This window comes from Garra rufa, chromosome 4 (assembly GCF_049309525.1).
Source record: "Garra rufa chromosome 4, GarRuf1.0, whole genome shotgun sequence".
NCBI lineage: Eukaryota > Metazoa > Chordata > Actinopteri > Cypriniformes > Cyprinidae > Garra > Garra rufa.
The window spans coordinates 2156093-2177611 of NC_133364.1; the positions used below are offsets into that span (position 1 = coordinate 2156093).

The following is a 21519-nucleotide window of genomic DNA, read 5'->3' on the forward strand; positions in this document are numbered from 1 at the left end:
AACAGCGGTTAATGTCCACAGATGGTGTTTCTACAGCTCCTCTAGACATTCATCATGCTGACTTTACCATTAAAACATAACCACTGCAATACAGTGCACAGATGTGATATTTACATCTGTCAGCTTACAACACATCAGCTTCATCTGCAGCAAAATTAACCCGTTATCTAAACATAGTGTGTGTAAAATATCGTAAAAACGTTTCCCTGCTGAAAAAAACACCATATGCTGGTTAGGTATGTTTTGGTGCTGGGATGCTGGCCCTTTGCTGGTTTTTGCTGGTTTTAGCTGGTTTATGCTGGTCCTTTGCTGGTTTTTGCTGGTTTTAGCTGGTTTATGCTAGTCCTTTGCTGGTTTTTGCTGGTTTTAGCTGGTTTATGCTGGTCCTTTGCTGGTTTTAGCTGGTTTATGCTGGTCCTTTGCTGGTTTTTGCTGGTTTCAGCTGGTTTATGTTGGTCCTTTTCTGGTTTTTGTTGGTCCTTTGCTGGTTTATGCTGGTCCTTTGCTGGTTTATGTTGGTTTTAGCTGGTTTATGCTGGTCCTTTGCTGGTTTTAGCTGGTTTATGCTGGTCCTTTGCTGGTTTTTGCTGGTTTCAGCTGGTTTATGTTGGTCCTTTTCTGGTTTTTGTTGGTCCTTTGCCGGTTTATGTTGGTTTTAGCTGGTTTATGTTGGTCCTTTGCTGGTTTATGCTGGTCATGTTGCTGGTCCTTTGCTGGTTTATGCTAGTTTTAGCTGGTTTATGTTGGTCCTTTTCTGGTTTTTGTTGGTCCTTTGCTGGTTTATGCTGGTCCTTTGCTGGTTTATGCTGGTCCTTTGCTGGTTTATGCTGGTTTTAGCTGGTTTATGCTGGTCCTTTGCTGGTTTATGCTGGTTTTAGCTGGTTTATGTTGGTCCTTTTCTGGTTTTTGTTGGTCCTTTGCTGGTTTATGCTGGTCCTTTGCTGGTTTATGCTGGTCCTTTGCTGGTTTATGCTGGTTTTAGCTGGTTTATGCTGGTCCTTTGCTGGTTTTTGCTGGTTTCAGCTGGTTTATGTTGGTCCTTTTCTGGTTTTTGTTGGTCCTTTGCTGGTTTATGCTGGTCCTTTGCTGGTTTATGTTGGTTTTAGCTGGTTTATGCTGGTCCTTTGCTGGTTTTAGCTGGTTTATGCTGGTCCTTTGCTGGTTTTTGCTGGTTTCAGCTGGTTTATGTTGGTCCTTTTCTGGTTTTTGTTGGTCCTTTGCCGGTTTATGTTGGTTTTAGCTGGTTTATGTTGGTCCTTTGCTGGTTTATGCTGGTCATGTTGCTGGTCCTTTGCTGGTTTATGCTAGTTTTAGCTGGTTTATGTTGGTCCTTTTCTGGTTTTTGTTGGTCCTTTGCTGGTTTATGCTGGTCCTTTGCTGGTTTATGCTGGTCCTTTGCTGGTTTATGCTGGTTTTAGCTGGTTTATGCTGGTCCTTTGCTGGTTTATGCTGGTTTTAGCTGGTTTATGTTGGTCCTTTGCTGGTTTATGCTAGTCATGTTGCTGGTCAAGGACCAGCATAAACCAGCAAAGGACCAGCAAAAACCAGCTATGGACCAGCAAAAACCAGCTAAAACCAGCATAAACCTGCAAAGGACCAGCATTAACCAGATAAACCAGCATCCCAGCACCAAAACATACCTAACCAGCATATGCTGTTTTTTTCTGCAGGGTTTTTTCAGCACAACATCATCATTGTATAGAAGCTTATTTCCATCACAGAACAATCTAACAATCCCAATTCCCAAGTCAAAATTGAGAGATATAAACTTAAAATTGGGAGAAAAATTCTTCTGATGACTGTTGCTGAGCCTCGTTATGTACAAATCAGAGCCAAATCCTATTAATTAGTGTCATTAAAGGACAAAACTAAAATTTCTTGCCATCCAAAATGTTCATGTCTTTCTTTTTTCAGTCTTAAGGAGATTGTTTTTTTGAGGAAAACATTTCAGGATTTCTCTCCATATAGTGGACTTCTATGGTGCCCCAAGTTTGAACTTCCAAAATGCAGTTTAAATGCAGCTTCAAAGGGCTCTAGCTGAGAAAGAAGGGTCTTATCTAGCAAAACGGTCTGATATTTTAAAAAAAAAATTACAATTTGTATACTTTTTAACCTCTAATGCTCATCTTGTCTAGCTCCTCCAACTTCGAAATTGCCCTACACTGCTGTTTTACCTTTTTTTGTAAAGGGCGCTTGACCTCCTTGGCACGTTTTCTACACTGATAAAATGATTTTGTGGTGAAGTAAATAATACAGAAAAATAAAGGTAATTTCTACATTAAATAATTGAGTTCAGGCAAAAACAACAACAAAAAAAAAAAAGAGTTCAATATTAGTACTCAATTTAAGCTTGTAGAATTAAAAAAAACTTAAGTATATTTTACTTGGAATTGTTTGTTATTACAAAGATTGTTTACGTAAATATCAAAGTCATGATCCCATTGTATTCATCATGCAGCTGCACTTGGGCATGAATAATTAATAAGGTTTTATTTTTTTGCTGTTTTCAAGATGTTTTATGGTTGCTTTTGTTGTTAGGTTAAGTAACCTGCTGTTTTGTAACATCTACATTCATTTTCTACTCAAAATTACCCATCCATTAGATTTAATAGATTAGTAATACATTTAATAAATAATAATTAATGATTATTATTTAATTAATATTTGTATTTATTTATTTATTTATTTATTTATTTATTTTTAATTATTTCATTTAATTATTATTCTTGAGGACTGCAGAGTAAACAAAATAATTAAGTAGAAATTACTCATCAAACTCTAACTGTACACATTAAATGTACGTATTTCCTTTGCTAATTTAACTTAACTTAGATTTTAATGAATTAAGATTTAATAAATTAGATTGAATAAATTAGTAATAAATTAATAAATAATAATTATTTATTTAATTATTATTCATTTATTTATTTTTAATTAATTAATTAATTTAATGATTAGTATTTTAATTAATTAATATAATAATTATTATATTAATTAATTAAAATAATAATATTATAATTATTAATTTAATAATTTAATAAATACATTTAATTCATTTAATAAATTAGAATTTACATAATTCCATACTTAAATTTTACTTGTCCAAAATAAAAATTAAGTACATTTACTTATTGTTTTTTTCAGTGTATGTAAACACTTGGTCGGTACTTTTGCAGCGATGTAGAATGATTTTGAAGTTGGAGGAGAAAATAAGATGGGAGTTTTACGATATTCATGCAGAGCTAGACAAGATGAGCATTTGTGGTTTAAAGTTTATAAATTGTCTTTTTTTTTTTTTTAGAAAATAACCAATCGTTTCGCTAGATAAGACTCTTCTTCCTCGGCTTGGATCGTTTAGAGCCCTGTGAAGCTGCATTTAAACTGCATTTTGGAAGTTCAAACTCGCAGACACCATAGAAGTCCACTATATGGAGAGAAATCCTGAAATGTTTTCCTCAAAAAACTATTTCTTTACAACTAAAGAAAGAAAGACATGAACATGATGATAAGGGGGTGAGTACATTATCTGTACAGTTTTGTTCTGAAAGTGAACTTCTCCCTTAAGACTGACACTCATGTGTTTCTATGAAACTAAAGTGACTGTGATTTTGTAAAATAATTTTTCCTGCAGAGACTGAGAGCTGAAGAAAGTCCAAACACACAGCAGCAGATAATGAAGTGATCTGATTAAACACTGAAGCTGGTTTGCGCTCGTCTCACGGCCCCGCGTGTGTCCGGCCCTTACAAACAGCAGCACAATAGCAGAAGAATAGAGCGCATTCACATCAGCCCTGTGAAGAACCCTAAGTAGGGCGCTTCAGCGGCTCCGGTTTCACACGCTAGTGAAAACCACACGACTCACACACGTCAAACACAACTAACTTTTTATTATTTGTGGGGGAAAATAATCGATTTTTATGCCAAAAATCATTAGGGTGTTAAGTAAAGGTCATGTGAATTTCCTACCATAAACATGTCGAAATGTAATTTTTGATTGGTAATATGCATTGCTAATAACTTAATTTGGACAGATTTTGCTTTAAAGTTGTCCAAATTAAGATCTTAGCAATGCATAATATGTGACTTTCTCAATATTTAGATTTTTTGCAGCCTCAGATTTTCAAATAGTTGAATCTTGGGCCAAATATTGTTCTATCCTACAAACCATATATCAATGGAAAGCTTATTTATTCAGCTTTCATATGATATATGAATCACAATTTCCAAAACTTGACCATTATGATGGTTTTGTGGTCCAGGGTCACATATGACATTCAGACCAGGATTATTAAAATTAAGAAAAACTAAATGTTTAGATTTTATTTTAGCTAGCTGCCGCCTGAAAATGTTCAACATTTTGTTAAATAAAAATAAACAAAGATGATAAAATCTATGTTATATAAATTATATTAATTAAAAACAATCAATAAAAAAAAATGAAAAATTAGTTAAAATATTCATAAAAAATTTAAACATTTTGTTGTTATAATTTAGTTTTACTTGATACACTAAAATAAATATAAACAAAGATTATATAATCTATGTTATTTAAATTATATTAATTAAAAACAATCAATAAAAAACACAAAAATTAGTTAAAATGTTAATAAAAAATAAAAATAGTATATCAATTTATATCCTATAAAATAAGCCTGAGTCAAAGCAATGTCATTTTAATATCATTGATATACTAGTATAGTTTTTTATTTTTATATTTTCCTTTTTTTTTTTAAGTTTTAGCAGTGTTGTTGTGGTTTTAAGTAGCATGGGTCAAAATAATCAGGCCAAAATCATTAGGCAATTTTCAACCATAAACATGTCGAAATGTAATTTTTGATCAGTAATATGCATTGCTAATAACTTAATTTGGACAAATTTTGCTATAAAGTTGTCCAAATTAAGATCTTAGCAATGCATGTTATGCGATTTTCTCAATATTTTGATTTTTTGCAGCCTCAGATTCCAGAATTTCAAATAATTGTATCTTGGGCCAAATATTGTTCTATCATAACAAACCATACATCAATGGAAAGCTTATTTATTTTGCTTTCATATTATATATATCCGTTTTAACGGAATTAACAAAAACAAAATGTTTAGATTTTATTTTAGCTATAGCTGCCAAGGCAACATTTTGTCGTTTTACTTGATACACTAAAATAAAAATGAACAAAGATTATAGAATCTATGTTATATAAATTATATTAATTAAAAATAATCAATAAAAAACATAGAAAAATTAGTTAAATATTAATAAAAAATAAAAATAATATATCAATTTATATCCTATAAAATCAAAGCAATGTCATTTTAATATCATTGATATACTAGTATAGTTTTTTATTTTTATATTGTCCTTTTTTTTTAAGTTTTAGCAGTGTTGTTGTGGTTTTGTCATTTTTATGTTTTATGTTGTTTTTTTCAGTTTGACTCTAAAGCTGTGGTTTTTGCTGTGGTCTTTTGGTCTCTACACTGCAAAAAAAAAAAAAAAAAAAAAAAATGCTTTTCTTACTTAGACTTTTTGTCTTGTTTCCAGCCAAAATATTTAAAAATTCTTAAATCAAGAAGGATTTTCTAGACAAGTAAAAATTATTGTCTTGTTTTCAGAAAAAAAAACAAGTCAAAATTAAAGAAAGAAAATATTGTTCTAAGCAAAAAACACATTTGGACTAATTTTTACTTGTCTAGAAAATCCTTCTTAAGAATTATCAGATATTTTGGCTGACAACAAGACAAAAAAATCTAAGTAGGAAAAGCAGTGTAATGACATTCAGATGTGTTTGTCACTTTAATGAACAGATATCAAACAATGACATGTTCAACACACACACCAGGCTCTTGAGAGCTCCAGTGAACATCTACAGATCCGTTTAGAGTGACACACCTGTAAGTGTTCTCAATAGACGTCTTATTAGGGTTGCGGGCGCTAATGGATGTGTGGGTGTGGATGAGTCACATCAGCTGCAGGAAAACACTCGTAAACAAACACTCCAGTCCGTGTGTGTGTGTGTGTGTGTGTGTGTGTGTGTGTGTGTGTGTGTGTTTGTATGTATTTATTTTATTTCCAATGAGAGGTGAGCAGAGCGGACACACTGTTCCATTAGACACGATCTAATAGCACTCCAAATCCAAACGTTTTCTAAACCTGCAGACGCATATAATGCTCTAAAAATACTCCGGACCACAATGCAGCTCAATCCAACTCGAAAACCACCCACTCTGACAGGAAGAGACGGTTTGATTGACTTGCGACGATCAGTTGCAATCTTGGCCGATCGATATGGATCACATGCACAGTTCAAACCTAAAGTTATAAAGCTACTAACCTAGAGATCTTAGTTAAGTGCACTGACTAGTTGTTCCTCATATGCATGGAGCATTTGTTAGAACTTCTGCATAATGATAATCTATAAAAGTCACTTTTGATTCATAAAGACGACATGGAAAAAAATGTCTTTTTACTGAAAACAAGATGGAAATGACATGAAATGACCCATATAACCAGAAGATGGCAGCAGAGGATCAATCATTGGCTGCAGCTGCCATTTCAACTCCCTAGTTTTTTCAAGACATCTTGCTTTTCGATTTATTATAAAACTACTAGTATAACAAATTGTAGTACTTTTACCGGACTGAAGTATATAGTATAGCAAGTGCAGATTAAAAAATAAATAAATGAATAAATAAGCTCAGACACAAACAGCCTATACTTTTTTAAATACTTATATAGAGTTCACTACAAATAAAAGAAGTTAAATAATAATGGTATAAGAATTAAATAATGCACTCGAAATATCAAATTTGAAATATTTTATATAATTTAGTAACTACATCTTTTAAGCCTTATATTGAAGTGTAAAAGCTATTAAATAGCCTATATTTAACCGACACAAACTTGTTACTGCTGTAGTTTTGTTACTCTGAACGTAGTCTGAATCATTTAATGCACAGCTGTTTTTGACATCAGCTTGTCAGAGGTTTCGTCCAGTTATTACTGTCAATCATAGCAATTACTCATATTAAGCCATATTTTTTTTAAACTCGCGTTTGTCTTTCTTGAAACAGTAGACAAACAAAACCTTTCTTCGATCGTGTAGAGAAAACAAGCAAAGTACACTCCTATACGCCACAGTACTGTTGACCGGAAATGGCTGAGCTGGCTTGTCTAAAACAAGGAAGTCATTTGTGCATATGGTCATTTATCACAGAAAGTTCAGCTAACTCATTTTTAGCCCTTCCATTTCGTCCTAAGGCAAAGCGGGAAGCATCACTGTGATGATCTGATCTTCTTAGAGCTTTATTGAGAAGATCCTGATGGATGGAGGTGATTATTACAAATATAATACACAGTATTTGCCACCATCACTCATTTCATTCTGTCTTGTTTCCTCAGATCCCACACTGCAGACTTCACATCAGAGATGAAGCCTCTTTGATTATATGCAGCGAGATCCAGTGAAGTACCATCATTTCAGGCGAGGCTCTGCACAAACACACACACACACAAACACACAGCAGGTTCTGGTGGCATCAGTCTGTGACTCATGAGTGTCATTATTCTGTGGTCATTATCTGAACAGGAGCTCTTCTGTATGTAAATGGACCTCCTCATACATCACACACTCAGGATAGAGAGTACATGTGTGTGAGTGTTTTGAGTGTGTGCTTGCACTTGTTATAATCAAACCACCATCACATCACTAGTCTGAAAGCTGAGAAACAGCAGCTTCCTACTATAAGATCATCCTCACATCCTTCAATATGCTGATAGAAGCACAGTTCTGTGAGGGTTTTGAAGTACCAAGTGAGCTGCTCATTTGTTCTCCTTTTAAGATTGCTATTTTACACTTTATACAATGACATATAATAACTTAAAAATTCAAACATTTTTTTTAAATAAAAAAATGTTAATGTTATGTTCACTCTAGACACTATGGCAGCGTTTTAGTGCCACGCTAAAAAATTTAAAAAGTTAAAAAAAGATAAAAAGTTGGAATGCCGCGAGTGTCAAGTCGGAATGCCCCAAGAGTAAAGTCGAAATACCGCGAGAGTAAAGTCGAAATACTGTGAGAGTAAAGTCGGAATGCTGTGTGAGTAAAGTCGAAATGCCGCAAGAATAAAGTCAGAATACCGCGAGAGTAAAGTCGGAAAGCTGTGAGAGTAAAGTCGGAATGCTGTGAGAGTAAAATCGGAATGCTGTGAGATTAAAGTTGGAATGCTGTGAGATTAAAGTTGGAATGCTGTGAGAGTAAAGTCGGAATGCTGTGAGAGTAAAGTCGGAATGCTGTGAGAGTAAAGTCGGAATGCTGTGAGATTAAAGTCGGAATGCTGTGAGATTAAAGTCGGAATGCTGTGAGATTAAAGTCGGAATGCTGTGAGAGTAAAGTCGGAATGCTGTGTGAGTAAAGTCGAAATGCCGCAAGAATAAAGTCAGAATACCGCGAGAGTAAAGTCGGAAAGCTGTGAGAGTAAAGTCGGAATGCTGTGAGAGTAAAATCGGAATGCTGTGAGATTAAAGTCGGAAAGCTGTGAGATTAAAGTTGGAATGCTGTGAGATTAAAGTTGGAATGCTGTGAGATTAAAGTTGGAATGCTGTGAGAGTAAAGTCGGAAAGCTGTGAGAGTAAAGTCGGAATGCTGTGAGAGTAAAATCGGAATGCTGTGAGATTAAAGTCGGAAAGCTGTGAGATTAAAGTTGGAATGCTGTGAGATTAAAGTTGGAATGCTGTGAGAGTAAAGTCGGAATGCTGTGTGAGTAAAGTCGAAATGCCGCAAGAATAAAGTCAGAATACCGCGAGAGTAAAGTCGGAAAGCTGTGAGAGTAAAGTCGGAATGCTGTGAGAGTAAAATCGGAATGCTGTGAGATTAAAGTTGGAATGCTGTGAGATTAAAGTTGGAATGCTGTGAGAGTAAAGTCGGAATGCTGTGAGAGTAAAGTCGGAATGCTGTGAGAGTAAAGTCGGAATGCTGTGAGATTAAAGTCGGAATGCTGTGAGATTAAAGTCGGAATGCTGTGAGATTAAAGTCGGAATGCTGTGAGAGTAAAGTCGGAATGCTGTGTGAGTAAAGTCGAAATGCCGCAAGAATAAAGTCAGAATACCGCGAGAGTAAAGTCGGAAAGCTGTGAGAGTAAAGTCGGAATGCTGTGAGAGTAAAATCGGAATGCTGTGAGATTAAAGTCGGAAAGCTGTGAGATTAAAGTTGGAATGCTGTGAGATTAAAGTTGGAATGCTGTGAGATTAAAGTTGGAATGCTGTGAGAGTAAAGTCGGAATGCTGTGAGAGTAAAGTCGGAATGCTGTGAGAGTAAAGTCGGAATGCTGTGAGAGTAAAGTCGGAATGCTGTGAGAGTAAAGTCGGAATGCTGTGAGATTAAAGTCGGAATGCTGTGAGATTAAAGTCGGAAAGCTGTGAGATTAAAGTCGGAATGCTGTGAGATTAAAGTTGGAATGCTGTGAGAGTAAAGTTGGAATGCTGTGAGAGTAAAGTCGGAATGCTGTGAGATTAAAGTTGGAATGCTGTGAGAGTAAAGTCGGAATGCTGTGAGAGTAAAGTCGGAATGCTGTGAGAGTAAAGTTGGAATGCTGTGAGAGTAAAGTCGGAATGCTGTGAGATTAAAGTTGGAATGCTGTGAGATTAAAGTCGGAATGCTGCGAGAGTAAAGTCGGAATGCTGCGAGATTAAAGTCGGAATGCTGTGAGAGTAAAGTCGGAATGCTGTGAGATTAAAGTCGGAATGCTGTGAGAGTAAAGTCGGAATGCTGTGAGAGTAAAGTCGGAATGCTGTGAGATTAAAGTCGGAATGCTGTGAGAGTAAAGTCGGAATGCCGCGAGAGTAAAGTCGGAATGCTGTGAGAGTAAAGTCGGAATGCTGTGAGATTAAAGTCGGAATGCTGTGAGAGTAAAGTCGAAATGCCGCGAGAGTAAAGTCGGAATATTGCAAAAGTAAAGTCGGAATGCCTCGAAAGTAAAGTCAAAATATCGCGAGAGTAAAGTCAAAAGTCCTTACAACTGAAACCTGAGTAACAGCGGTCTTTGACTATAAGATCATCCTAAATATCATACAGTTGAGGTCAAAAGTTTACATCCCCCTTTTAGAATCTGACGTTGTACTGGAATTCATGTTTAGTAATGAACACTAAAGCCCCGCCTATTCTGATTTGATTGGCTCAATCAATCTCGATCATTGTGACATTAATGAGCACAGTTAAACCAGGTTAGAGATATAGATATCAAACGTTTCATCATCCTAACAAACAGAGCACCATTAAAAATATCAAACATGTGTGTGGCTACCCCTTCCTAAGTCATATTTTGGAGCATGTCATGGTCCTCCGGCATAAAATAGGCCACGTTTATTAGCTGATAAATCATCCATCAGGCGGGTTCATTCAGCCGTCGTTTTCCTCTGCTGTACATGTGTTATCTTTAGCATTTCCTCACGTCAAAGCACACAACTCTCTGAAAAATGTCATCTCTGATCTCTAATTTCATTGCTGCTCCGACGTTCAATTTCCTGAGAGATGTCAGCCGCTGACGTGAATAATAGCGTATAATGGATTGGTTTTAAAACACTTTTAATGTTTCTCTCTGCTTTTGTCTTGCGTGTTTGTTCGGTGTGTGCGCGGCTGTATTACGGCTGTAATTCTCCTGGTGTTATTGCAGGCTGATATTTATGAAGTCAAGAGCGTCTGGCTGGATCTTTGGTGGTCTGGACGTTCGGCGTGAAACGCTCCTCAGCAGCATCTTCATCACGGCTTTGGACAGATTAAATAGCGTAACACAAACAGTCGCATTTTTCCATCGTCTGAACGCTCCGTCTCAGACTGATGACCTGAACTGCACTCACAGTTAATGCAGAAATCACACTGCTTCCCATCCCATGTGCTAAAACTAACCTGAGACCCTAAAACGGTGTTGAATCATTTTACATGTCCATTACATGGCCATACATCCAGTTTCAGGTCACACAATCTGGTTTTGAAATACCAAGTGAGCTGCTCAGTTGTTCTCCTTTTAAGAATTATATTTTAGACTTTAATACATAATAACTAAATAAAAAAAATGTTAATGTTATGTTCATTTTAGACGCTATAATGCCATTTTAGTGCTGTGCTAAAAAATAAAAAAATCTAAAATTACGAGAATGAAGTGGAAATACTACAAGAATAAAGTAGAAATACTGTGAGACTAAAGTGGAAATATTTTGAGAATAAAGTCAAAATACTACGAAAATAAGGCCTGAAATATGGCGAGAATAAAGTGGAAATATAAAGTTAAAATACTACGTGAATAAAGTCAAAATATTATGAGAATAAAGTGGAAATATTTCAAGAATAAAGGCGAAATACTTTGAAAATAAAGTCGAAATACTACAAGAATAAAGTCAAAATATTATGAGAATAAAGTGGAAATATTTTGAGAATAAAGTTGAAATATGAGAGTAAAGTCGAAATATTACGATAGTTAAGACAAAATATTTCTAAAATAAAATGGAAATATATTTGAGAGTAAAGTCTATTCTCAAGGGTCAATATTTCATAATTTATTAAATATTGTCCTATTCTATTGTTAGAATAGGATAAAATTTGAAAATGTATAATCTAAGCGTGAAAAGAAAATCAGAATATTGAGAAAATCGCTTTTAAAGTTGTCTAAATAAAGTTCTTAGCAATGCATATTACTAATCAAAAATTACATTTTGATATATTTATGGTAGGAAAATTACAAAATGTTCTCATGGTACATGATCTTAACTTAATATCCTAATGATTTTTGGCATTAAAAAATTCTAATTTTGACCCAAACAATTTATTGTTGGCTGTTGCTACAAATATACTCATGCTACTTAAGACTGGTTTTGTGCTCCAGGGTCATATTTAATAGTTCTATATTCAATATATATTATATGTAACACATTAATCTTCTAACACGATTGTCACTGCAATGTAAATGCATTCATGCCAACTCTGAGCTGCATTAAACACTGCATAAATGCGTCTATATGCCATATCGTGTGTAGTTGTTGATATAGATTTCATTTGATTGCAGGCCTATCATGTCTGATTCTAATTGCATTTATTAAATAAATGTATGAAAGCTGGTGCATACATTTAATGATGTTAAGAAACTAAAATTTAAATTTAAGGGGAAAAACATCATCCCTTATTTTTGTGACTGGTTTATTTGAATATATTTGAGTTTTTCTCCAGACTTCAGGATTCCAGTTTTAGAAATAGCTACCCTACAGTCAGACCAAAATAAGCTTTCATTAATGCGCTCCAGACCTCATGCTGATCGCGTCTCTCTCTCCACAGTCATAAACACAGTCATAAACGCTCATAAACTGTGTGTGGGCTGATGTACCTGTGAGCGGACGGTCATGAGGACACACTGACACACTTTACTCTGGATGAAGCTCATTGAGATGACAAAGAGTCTGAAGCGCTTTCACACGCCAGTTTTGCAGTATTTTCATTGATCGGTGCTGTAACGCGAAGCAGAACTCAATACAGTTGCCATGGCACCTGCCAGACCATTCAAAACACTCCACTGTACAGGTATGAGACGCAAACACACACTTGTGCTCACGGTCAGACTGCATCTGACTATATGTGTCGCCACAAACGCTCCTTATATCAGTCCGTCTGACTCCTGTACTCCAGCACACAGCCTTCTGACTCTAATCCGTCTCATTTATGACCCTCCTTTCTGCGGTTTTAAGTTTCAGATGAACTCTCGTGTACAGGACAAACTGAAAAAAAATAGGCTCTTCCTCTTGTTTTCCAGTGTAAATATATAAATCTGCTTTAATCAAGACACATTTACTGTAGAAGCAAAGTGACTGAATGATATAAAGTCCTGTTTTCTGAAAAATGTATCAAAATTAAGTATGTTTTTGCTCACTTTTGGCAGAGCAAATTTTGCACATTATAAAAACTTAATTTTTGATTATTTGACAGATTTTTTTTAAGATAATAAAGTTTATTTTTTTAATGTGATATTTGAATTTTTTTTAACTAAAAATCCTTATTTTTCTGACCACATTGCGAGATATTTGTTTTTAAGATATAAAGTTGTTGGGTGTTTTTTGAAAAACCTGTTTTTCAAAAATTTGAAATTTTGAAAACTCAAATTTTAAAATGAAAAAAACTTATTTTTCTGACCACATTGGCAGATATTTGTTTTTAAGATATTAAGTTTTTTTTTTTTTTTTTTTTTAAATGTATCGGACTTGTTTTGGAAAAATTTGAAAATGTAAATTTTAAAACAAAAAATCTTTATCTTTTTGACCACATTGCGAGATATTTGCTTTTAAGATATTAAGTAGTTTTTTTTTTTTAAATGTATTGGACGTGTTTTTGAAAAATTTAAAAATGTGAATTTTAAAAACTAAAAATCCTTATTTTTCCTGACCACATTGACAGATATTTGTTTTGAAGATATTCAGTGGTTGGGTGTTTTTTGAAAAATGTGAAAGTTTAAAAAAAAGATGAAAGACGTATCGGACGTGTTTTTGAAAAATTTTAAATTTTAAAAACTCAGATTGAAAAAATGAAAATTCCTTATTTTTCTGGCCACATTGCCAGATATTTGTTTTTAAGATATTAAGTAGTTTTTTTGAAAAATGTATCGGACGTGTTTTTGAAAAATTAGAAATTTGAAAATTAAAAAAAAATTAAAAATCTTTATTTTTCTGACCACATTGGCAGATATATATTTTAAAGATATTAGGTTTTTTTTAAAATGTGAAATTTTAACAGTTTGAAAATTTGAATTTTAAAATAAAAAAATCAAATTTTTCTGACCACATTGGCAGATATATATTTTTGAAAGATATTAAGCCTTTTTTTGAAAAATGTATGAGATGTGTTTTTGAAAAATGCTTGAATAACAATTTTTTTTTTTTAAGAAGGTACAGTAAAAGTTTTTTCCATATCTTGGTGATTGAAAGTAGAGCTATTCAAGCCATATTTCAAAATAAATTAAAAGATCATTGAAAACCAATTGTTTTTAAAAACTAATTTTCTTTACATGGTCTAAAACGTACCTTCATAAATCCTACAGAAACCTGTAAATTCACACTAATGTTGAACTTCAGACGGCAGCAGGACAATCAAATGGAAATATCGCCTGGTTGTGCATATCACTGTTGGATTTACTTTATTTTAAGAGACTGATTTATGTAGAGTGTGGTGATGTTTGAGTGTTGCGATAATGCTCTTACCTGACTTTCCCACTCCTGCTCTGCCAAACACAGCCAGCTTCACCTCTGGACTCTTGGCCATGACGAAGTAAGCAGAACGAGCCAATCACAGAGCTGACCGAGTCACCGTAGCGACTGCATCATCTCCTCCTGAAACAGATGACAAGCGTAAAACAGCAGATCTTGTGTTTAATCCAGCACTCGCTCTCAACTAAACATTCACTTTCTACACTCAAATATTTAAGATGCTTGTGTGGAGAAAATGCCATGAAGACGTTTATACAATGAGAATATCGCCGGCACTGATGAACGAATGACGAATGAACACTGATCGGCAGCTTCTGAAGATCTGAATAGATGATTCCTCAAATACTGGATCATCCAGACTCTGGTGATGATGAGTGAAGCATCTAAACTCTGTTTGTAGATGATCTTCTGTCCTACAGTGTCTGGACGAGATGATCTGAACCTAAACAGCACTTTTTTTATATGATAGCCTCATCATCTGCACCACAAAAAAATCAGGTTCTTATTGCGTATTTTTGTCTTATTTTACAGTAAACCATTCTTAAATCAAGAAACATTTACTGGATAGAAGATTTATCAAAAATATCGTGATTTTTGTCTAAAACAAGAAAAATAAATCTGCATTTCAATTCAAAAGGGTAAACAAGATTTTTCTGACCCCTTGGAAGATATTTGTTTTTAAAGATTTTTTTATGTGTTTTTGAAACATTTTAAATTTGAAAATTTGAATTTTAAAACTAAAAATCCTTATTTTTCTGACCACAGTTGCAGATATTTGTTTTTAAGATATTACTTGTTTTAGAGAACCTGGGTTTTTTATGTTATATTTGAAATTTTTTATTTTAAAACAAACTTTTTTTGACCACATTGGCAGATATTTGTTTTTAAAATACTAGGTCTTGTTTTTTGTATTTTTCACACAAAATTGGAAAATTTAGATTTTAAGACAAAAAAAATCCTTATTTTCTGACCACAGTTGCAGATATTTATTGTAAGATTATTATTATTATTATTATTTTCTTTTAAATTTTCATTTGAAATTTGAAAATTAGAATTTTAAAACTAAAAATAATTATTTTTCTGACCACATTGGCAGATATTTGTTTTTAAGATATTAAGTTGTTGGGTGTTTTTTAAAAACTGTAAATTTTGAAAACTCAAAATTTTAAACTAAAAAACCTTATTTTTCTGACAATATTTGCAGGTAATTGTTTTTAAGATTTTAAGTTTTATTGTTTGTTTTTTTGAAAAACCTGTTTTTTATGTGAAATTTTAATAAAAAAAAAAAAATCACATTTTTTTTGACCACATTGGCAGATATTTGTTTTTAATATATTAGGTCTTGTTTTTTGAAAAATGTATCAGATGTGTTTTTTAAAAATTAGACAATTTTGATTTTTAGACAAAAAAAATCCTTATTTTCTGACCACAGTTGCAGATATTTGTTGTGTGATATTATTTTATTTATTTATTTATTTATTTTTTGAAAAATGTGTTTTTAAAACATTTGATATATTGAATTTTAAAACTAAAAATAATTATTTTTCTGACCACATTGGCAGGTAATTGTTTTTAAGATATTACTTGTTTTAGAGAACCTGGGTTTTTTATGTTATATTTGAAATTTTTTATTTTAAAACAAACTTTTTTTGACCACATTGGCAGATATTTGTTTTTAAAATACTAGGTCTTGTTTTTTGTATTTTTCACACAAAATTGGAAAATTTAGATTTTAAGACAAAAAAAATCCTTATTTTCTGACCACAGTTGCAGATATTTATTGTAAGATTATTATTATTATTATTATTTTCTTTTAAATTTTCATTTGAAATTTGAAAATTAGAATTTTAAAACTAAAAATAATTATTTTTCTGACCACATTGGCAGATATTTGTTTTTAAGATATTAAGTTGTTGGGTGTTTTTTAAAAACTGTAAATTTTGAAAACTCAAAATTTTAAACTAAAAAACCTTATTTTTCTGACAATATTTGCAGGTAATTGTTTTTAAGATTTTAAGTTTTATTGTTTGTTTTTTTGAAAAACCTGTTTTTTATGTGAAATTTTAATAAAAAAAAAAAAATCACATTTTTTTTGACCACATTGGCAGATATTTGTTTTTAATATATTAGGTCTTGTTTTTTGAAAAATGTATCAGATGTGTTTTTTAAAAATTAGACAATTTTGATTTTTAGACAAAAAAAATCCTTATTTTCTGACCACAGTTGCAGATATTTGTTGTGTGATATTATTTTATTTATTTATTTATTTATTTTTTGAAAAATGTGTTTTTAAAACATTTGATATATTGAATTTTAAAACTAAAAATAATTATTTTTCTGACCACATTGGCAGGTAATTGTTTTTAAGATATTACTTGTTTTAGAGAACCTGGGTTTTTTATGTTATATTTGAAATTTTTTATTTTAAAACAAACTTTTTTTGACCACATTGGCAGATATTTGTTTTTAAAATACTAGGTCTTGTTTTTTGTATTTTTCACACAAAATTGGAAAATTTAGATTTTAAGACAAAAAAAATCCTTATTTTCTGACCACAGTTGCAGATATTTATTGTAAGATTATTATTATTATTATTATTTTCTTTTAAATTTTCATTTGAAATTTGAAAATTAGAATTTTAAAACTAAAAATAATTATTTTTCTGACCACATTGGCAGATATTTGTTTTTAAGATATTAAGTTGTTGGGTGTTTTTTAAAAACTGTAAATTTTGAAAACTCAAAATTTTAAACTAAAAAACCTTATTTTTCTGACAATATTTGCAGGTAATTGTTTTTAAGATTTTAAGTTTTATTGTTTGTTTTTTTGAAAAACCTGTTTTTTATGTGAAATTTTAATAAAAAAAAAAAAATCACATTTTTTTTGACCACATTGGCAGATATTTGTTTTTAATATATTAGGTCTTGTTTTTTGAAAAATGTATCAGATGTGTTTTTTAAAAATTAGACAATTTTGATTTTTAGACAAAAAAAATCCTTATTTTCTGACCACAGTTGCAGATATTTGTTGTGTGATATTATTTTATTTATTTATTTATTTATTTTTTGAAAAATGTGTTTTTAAAACATTTGATATATTGAATTTTAAAACTAAAAATAATTATTTTTCTGACCACATTGGCAGGTAATTGTTTTTAAGATATTAATTTTTTTTTTTTTTTTTTGAAAAACCTGTTTTTTTAATATGAAATTTGAACATTTTGAATTTAAAACATTTTTTTTTTTCTGACCACGTTGGCAGATATTTATTCTTGTTTTAAGCTCAAACTTAATTGTAATAAAAAAATAATTTTGCTTCTCAAGTAAATGTGTTTTGAATTATAAATGTTTAGACATTTGTTCTGGAAAACAAGACAAACGTACAGATGGGCAACAGATTTTTAGCAGTGTTGTCCTATTGTCTTCAAGTTCACAGATGAGATTTTGTGAGATTGAAGCGCTCTGAAATTCAGATTCCAAACTGGAGTGGATAAAGACTTGATGATGATGATGAAGGCTCTTGAAGGACCAGCTCAGCCAGTAACAAACATTCAATCCTCAAGTCAGATGCTGTGGTGTCCTTTAGCTCAATTGGAAGAACGTGACGTGTGAAGATGTGAAGATGACAAGATTTGCAAAAGATCAAACACAAAGCATCATATGACTTTAGAAGAACATTCTTTTGAATCGGCAGACATCAGATGATTTTTACCGGACCATGAGATTCTCGCAGCGCTTAAATTAAGGCAGGTCGTCTTTTTAAATGCATCATAGTGTAGAGATTCTCCTAAAGCAGATGCAGAAGTAAGATTTAATTTTTTTTTTTTTTTTTGAAAACTTGTTTTTGAAAAATTAGACATTTTAAAAATTGAAGTTTTAAAATAAAAAAAATCCTTATTTTTCTAACCACATTAGCAGATATTTGTGTTTAAGAAACAAGTCTTGTTTAAAAAAAAAAAAAAAGGAATTAGACATGTTTTTGAAAAATTAGACAATTTTGACAATTGGAATTTTAAAATGAAAAATCCTTATTTTTCTGACCACAGTTGCAGATTTTGGTTTTAAGATATTATTATTATTATTATTATTATTATTATTATTATTATTATTATTTAAAAGTGACTAATGAAAAATGTTAATTTAAAAATGAAAAATCTTTATTTTTCTGATCACAGTTGCAGATATTTGTTTTTAAGATTTTTTTTTTTTTGAAAAATGTGTTTTTAAAACATTTGAAATTTGAAAATTTTGAACATTTGAATTTGAAAACTAAAAATCATAATTTTTCTGACCACACTGGCAGATATTTGTTTTTCAGATATTAAGTTTTGTAGAAAATTCTAATTTGAAAATGAAAAATCTTTTCAGAATCTATTTCAGAAAAATCTCTTTAAATGAAGTTTATTTTTCTGACCCTATTGGCAGATATTTATTCTTGTTTTAAATGAACACCTAATTTTAATACAAAAATAGTTTTGCTTCTCAAGTTTGAATGAGAAACGTTTAGACATTTGTACTGGAAAACAAGACAAACACAAATAGGGTCATTTTTTGCAAATTGTTTTGTTCACAGACGAGATGTTGTGAGATGATTGAAAATTAAATATTGCATAGTATCATAAAAACTCCTCACAATCCTAAATAATAATCGCAACATATTATTAAACAAAAATGAAAACCTTTAATGTGATTAAACATCACTTGGTACAAGCCAAACACTGGAGACCAGAAGCGGGTCAGAACTGGACCAGCGCTCTGACCTTTACCAATGACACATCAATACCAGCTCAAACTTCAACCAGGACAATCAGCTCATTCTCCATCACATTCACATTCACTCACAATTCTTCACACAAACAGACTTCATCAGAATCAGAAGAAATCAGTCCTTGTGAAGCTCATCATCACATAGAATCACCATAGTATTGCTGCTGCTGCTGCTGTTGATGTGACATGATTGTTTTAATAAGAATATTGTCTGGTCCTGAGGATGCTGGTTCTTGTTGTTTTTAAACTGAGGAGTGAAAGTGTGACTTACCGTGAGAAACACTCGAGTCCGATCAGATCCGATGATGTGGATGAGTGTGAGAGCGCAGACATTCGCTGTGAGAGAGAGAGAGAGAGAGTGTGTGACTGACTATATGAGTGTGTATTTAAAGACATGGATCCGCCCACAAACCCGCATCACACAACAGCGCAGATCAACAGCGACACCTACTGGACAACACACACACATACAGAGAGCACATAAAACACAATAAGCGCAACATACTGAACACACACAACATCCACCTTGTTTCTAACTTTAGAGCGCTAACCACTGATCTATATAATCAATGGCGTTAACTCGAATGTGCGAGACTTCCGGTGTAATTCGCTTACGGTTATTTTAGCCGCACGGAAACGGTTTGAAATTGCGAACTTTTTTCTGATTATTTAATGTAGGCCTACATATCATCATAATTATAATCACGCTGATCTGTACAAAAATACTTTCCATTTAGCGCATTTTGTTATTCTTTCAGTTCTCCTTGATCTCAATAATAATACTATTGTCTTTCAGAGGCTCCGTAATTGAGTTTCCATAATTGATTCTGTTATTTTCCTTATTAATACTGTGAAGCTGATACTGGCTTTTTGGAAATAAACAATAAATGACCCTTGACCACAAAACCAGTCGTAAGGGTCCATTTGTTTTTAAATTGAGATTTATACATCACATGAAAGCTGAATAAATGAGACAATATTTGGCTGAGATACAACTATAGGGTTCAAAACAATCAAAATATTGAGAAAATCGCCTGTAAAGTTGTCTAAAATGTTTCTTTACAATGCATATTACTAATCATAAATTAAGGTTTGATATGTTTACGGTAGGAGATTTACTAAATATTTTCATGGAACATGATCTATTGCTGCAGGGTCACATATTTGTTTATGTTTTTAAAGTGAGCAAAAACTCACTTACTTTTGATACATTTTTCAGAAAACGGCACTTTATATCATTCATATCAGTCATTTTGCTTCTACACTAAAAGAAAAATTTACAATTTTGACCTATTTAATGTATTTATTTGGCTATTGCTACAAATATACCCGTGCTACTTAAGACTGGTTTTGTGCTCCAGGGTCACTTTTATGAACTTGACATATAATAAAATAATAAAAATTACGAAAACGCAACAAAATTACTAAAACTTCAATTGAAATGAAGAAGTAAAAATAAAAAGCAATTCAAAATATTAATAAAACCCATAATAGTGTCTTAGAGTTATTAATATTTGTTTTTTATTTTATTTGATATTTTCTATTTTATTTTCATTTTTAGTCAAAGTTTAGCAATTTTGTTTTTTGAGTGTTTTTTTTTTTGTTATTATTTTGTTTGTGTGTGTTTTTATGTTATCGATCATTTTGACCCATACATTTTTATTTATTGCTACAAATATACCCGTGCTACTTAAGACTGGTTTTGAGGGTCACATGTAATTAAAATTCTAATTTTATTTGGGAAATATCATATAGGCTACATAAAGCAAAGTGTATGTTAACTGTACTAACTGGTAGACTATTTTCCACTGAATTAAAGTTTTTTTTTGATACTCAATGTATTTGGTTTGTAATTCATCTTCAGTGAACGATGTAAAATGTTTTTTTGTAAACTATTTTATAGATTCATGTATTTTTGTGCAACTTTGTATTCCCCTAGTGTTGTTTCAAAAGATTTTTTAAATAAAAAAAATAATAATACTGTAAAGCTAAATGTGACTTAGTTATTTATCTTTAGCAGCTAATGAGTCGGAAGACTTGCACATTCAAGCCTCGCATTGCTAAATGGAGCGGTTAGTGTAGAAATCCTATGTACCACTATTAAGAAACTTAAAATTGATTCTGTAACCAGGGTTGCCAGACTTTCACAACAAAACCCAGGGGGGAGGGGGAATGGTTCCCCTAGTAAAATTCACATTTCAGGGGCTAAATATCACGTTCTTTTGGGGTCGCTTTAACCCTCGGACATAAAATACAACGCGCGGCAACAGTGTTAAGTAGCTCAACTTTGCGGGAAAAACGCGGACTTGGCAACACTGCCTGTAACGGTGGTTTAGTGTTTCACAGAAGAATGAAGTAAGTCTTACGGTTTTTTGAACGACATGAAGGTGACTAAGTGATGACAGAATGATCACTGTTATGTAGTTTTTACTTTGGGCCACTAGAGGGCGACACGCGTTCATGAGACTAACAACGCTCAGATCTGCTGCAGCAGCTACTGCTACAAACACACGAGCATTTATG

General features: G+C 32.2%; 1 protein-coding gene across 1 annotated transcript in view; it reads right to left on the reverse strand.

Moving 5' to 3' along the window:
- Window positions 1-19334, reverse strand: part of LOC141333272 (ras-related and estrogen-regulated growth inhibitor) — a 32734-nt gene extending 13400 nt beyond the window's left edge. The window contains exons 1-2 of the mRNA XM_073838247.1: window positions 19268-19334; window positions 14225-14353 (exon numbers count right to left, since the gene is read on the reverse strand). Coding sequence (XP_073694348.1) covers window positions 14225-14285 — 61 coding nt within the window. The 5' untranslated portion in view covers window positions 14286-14353; window positions 19268-19334. The remainder of the gene's footprint in view (window positions 1-14224; window positions 14354-19267) is intronic.
- Window positions 19335-21519: the final 2185 nt, after the last annotated feature.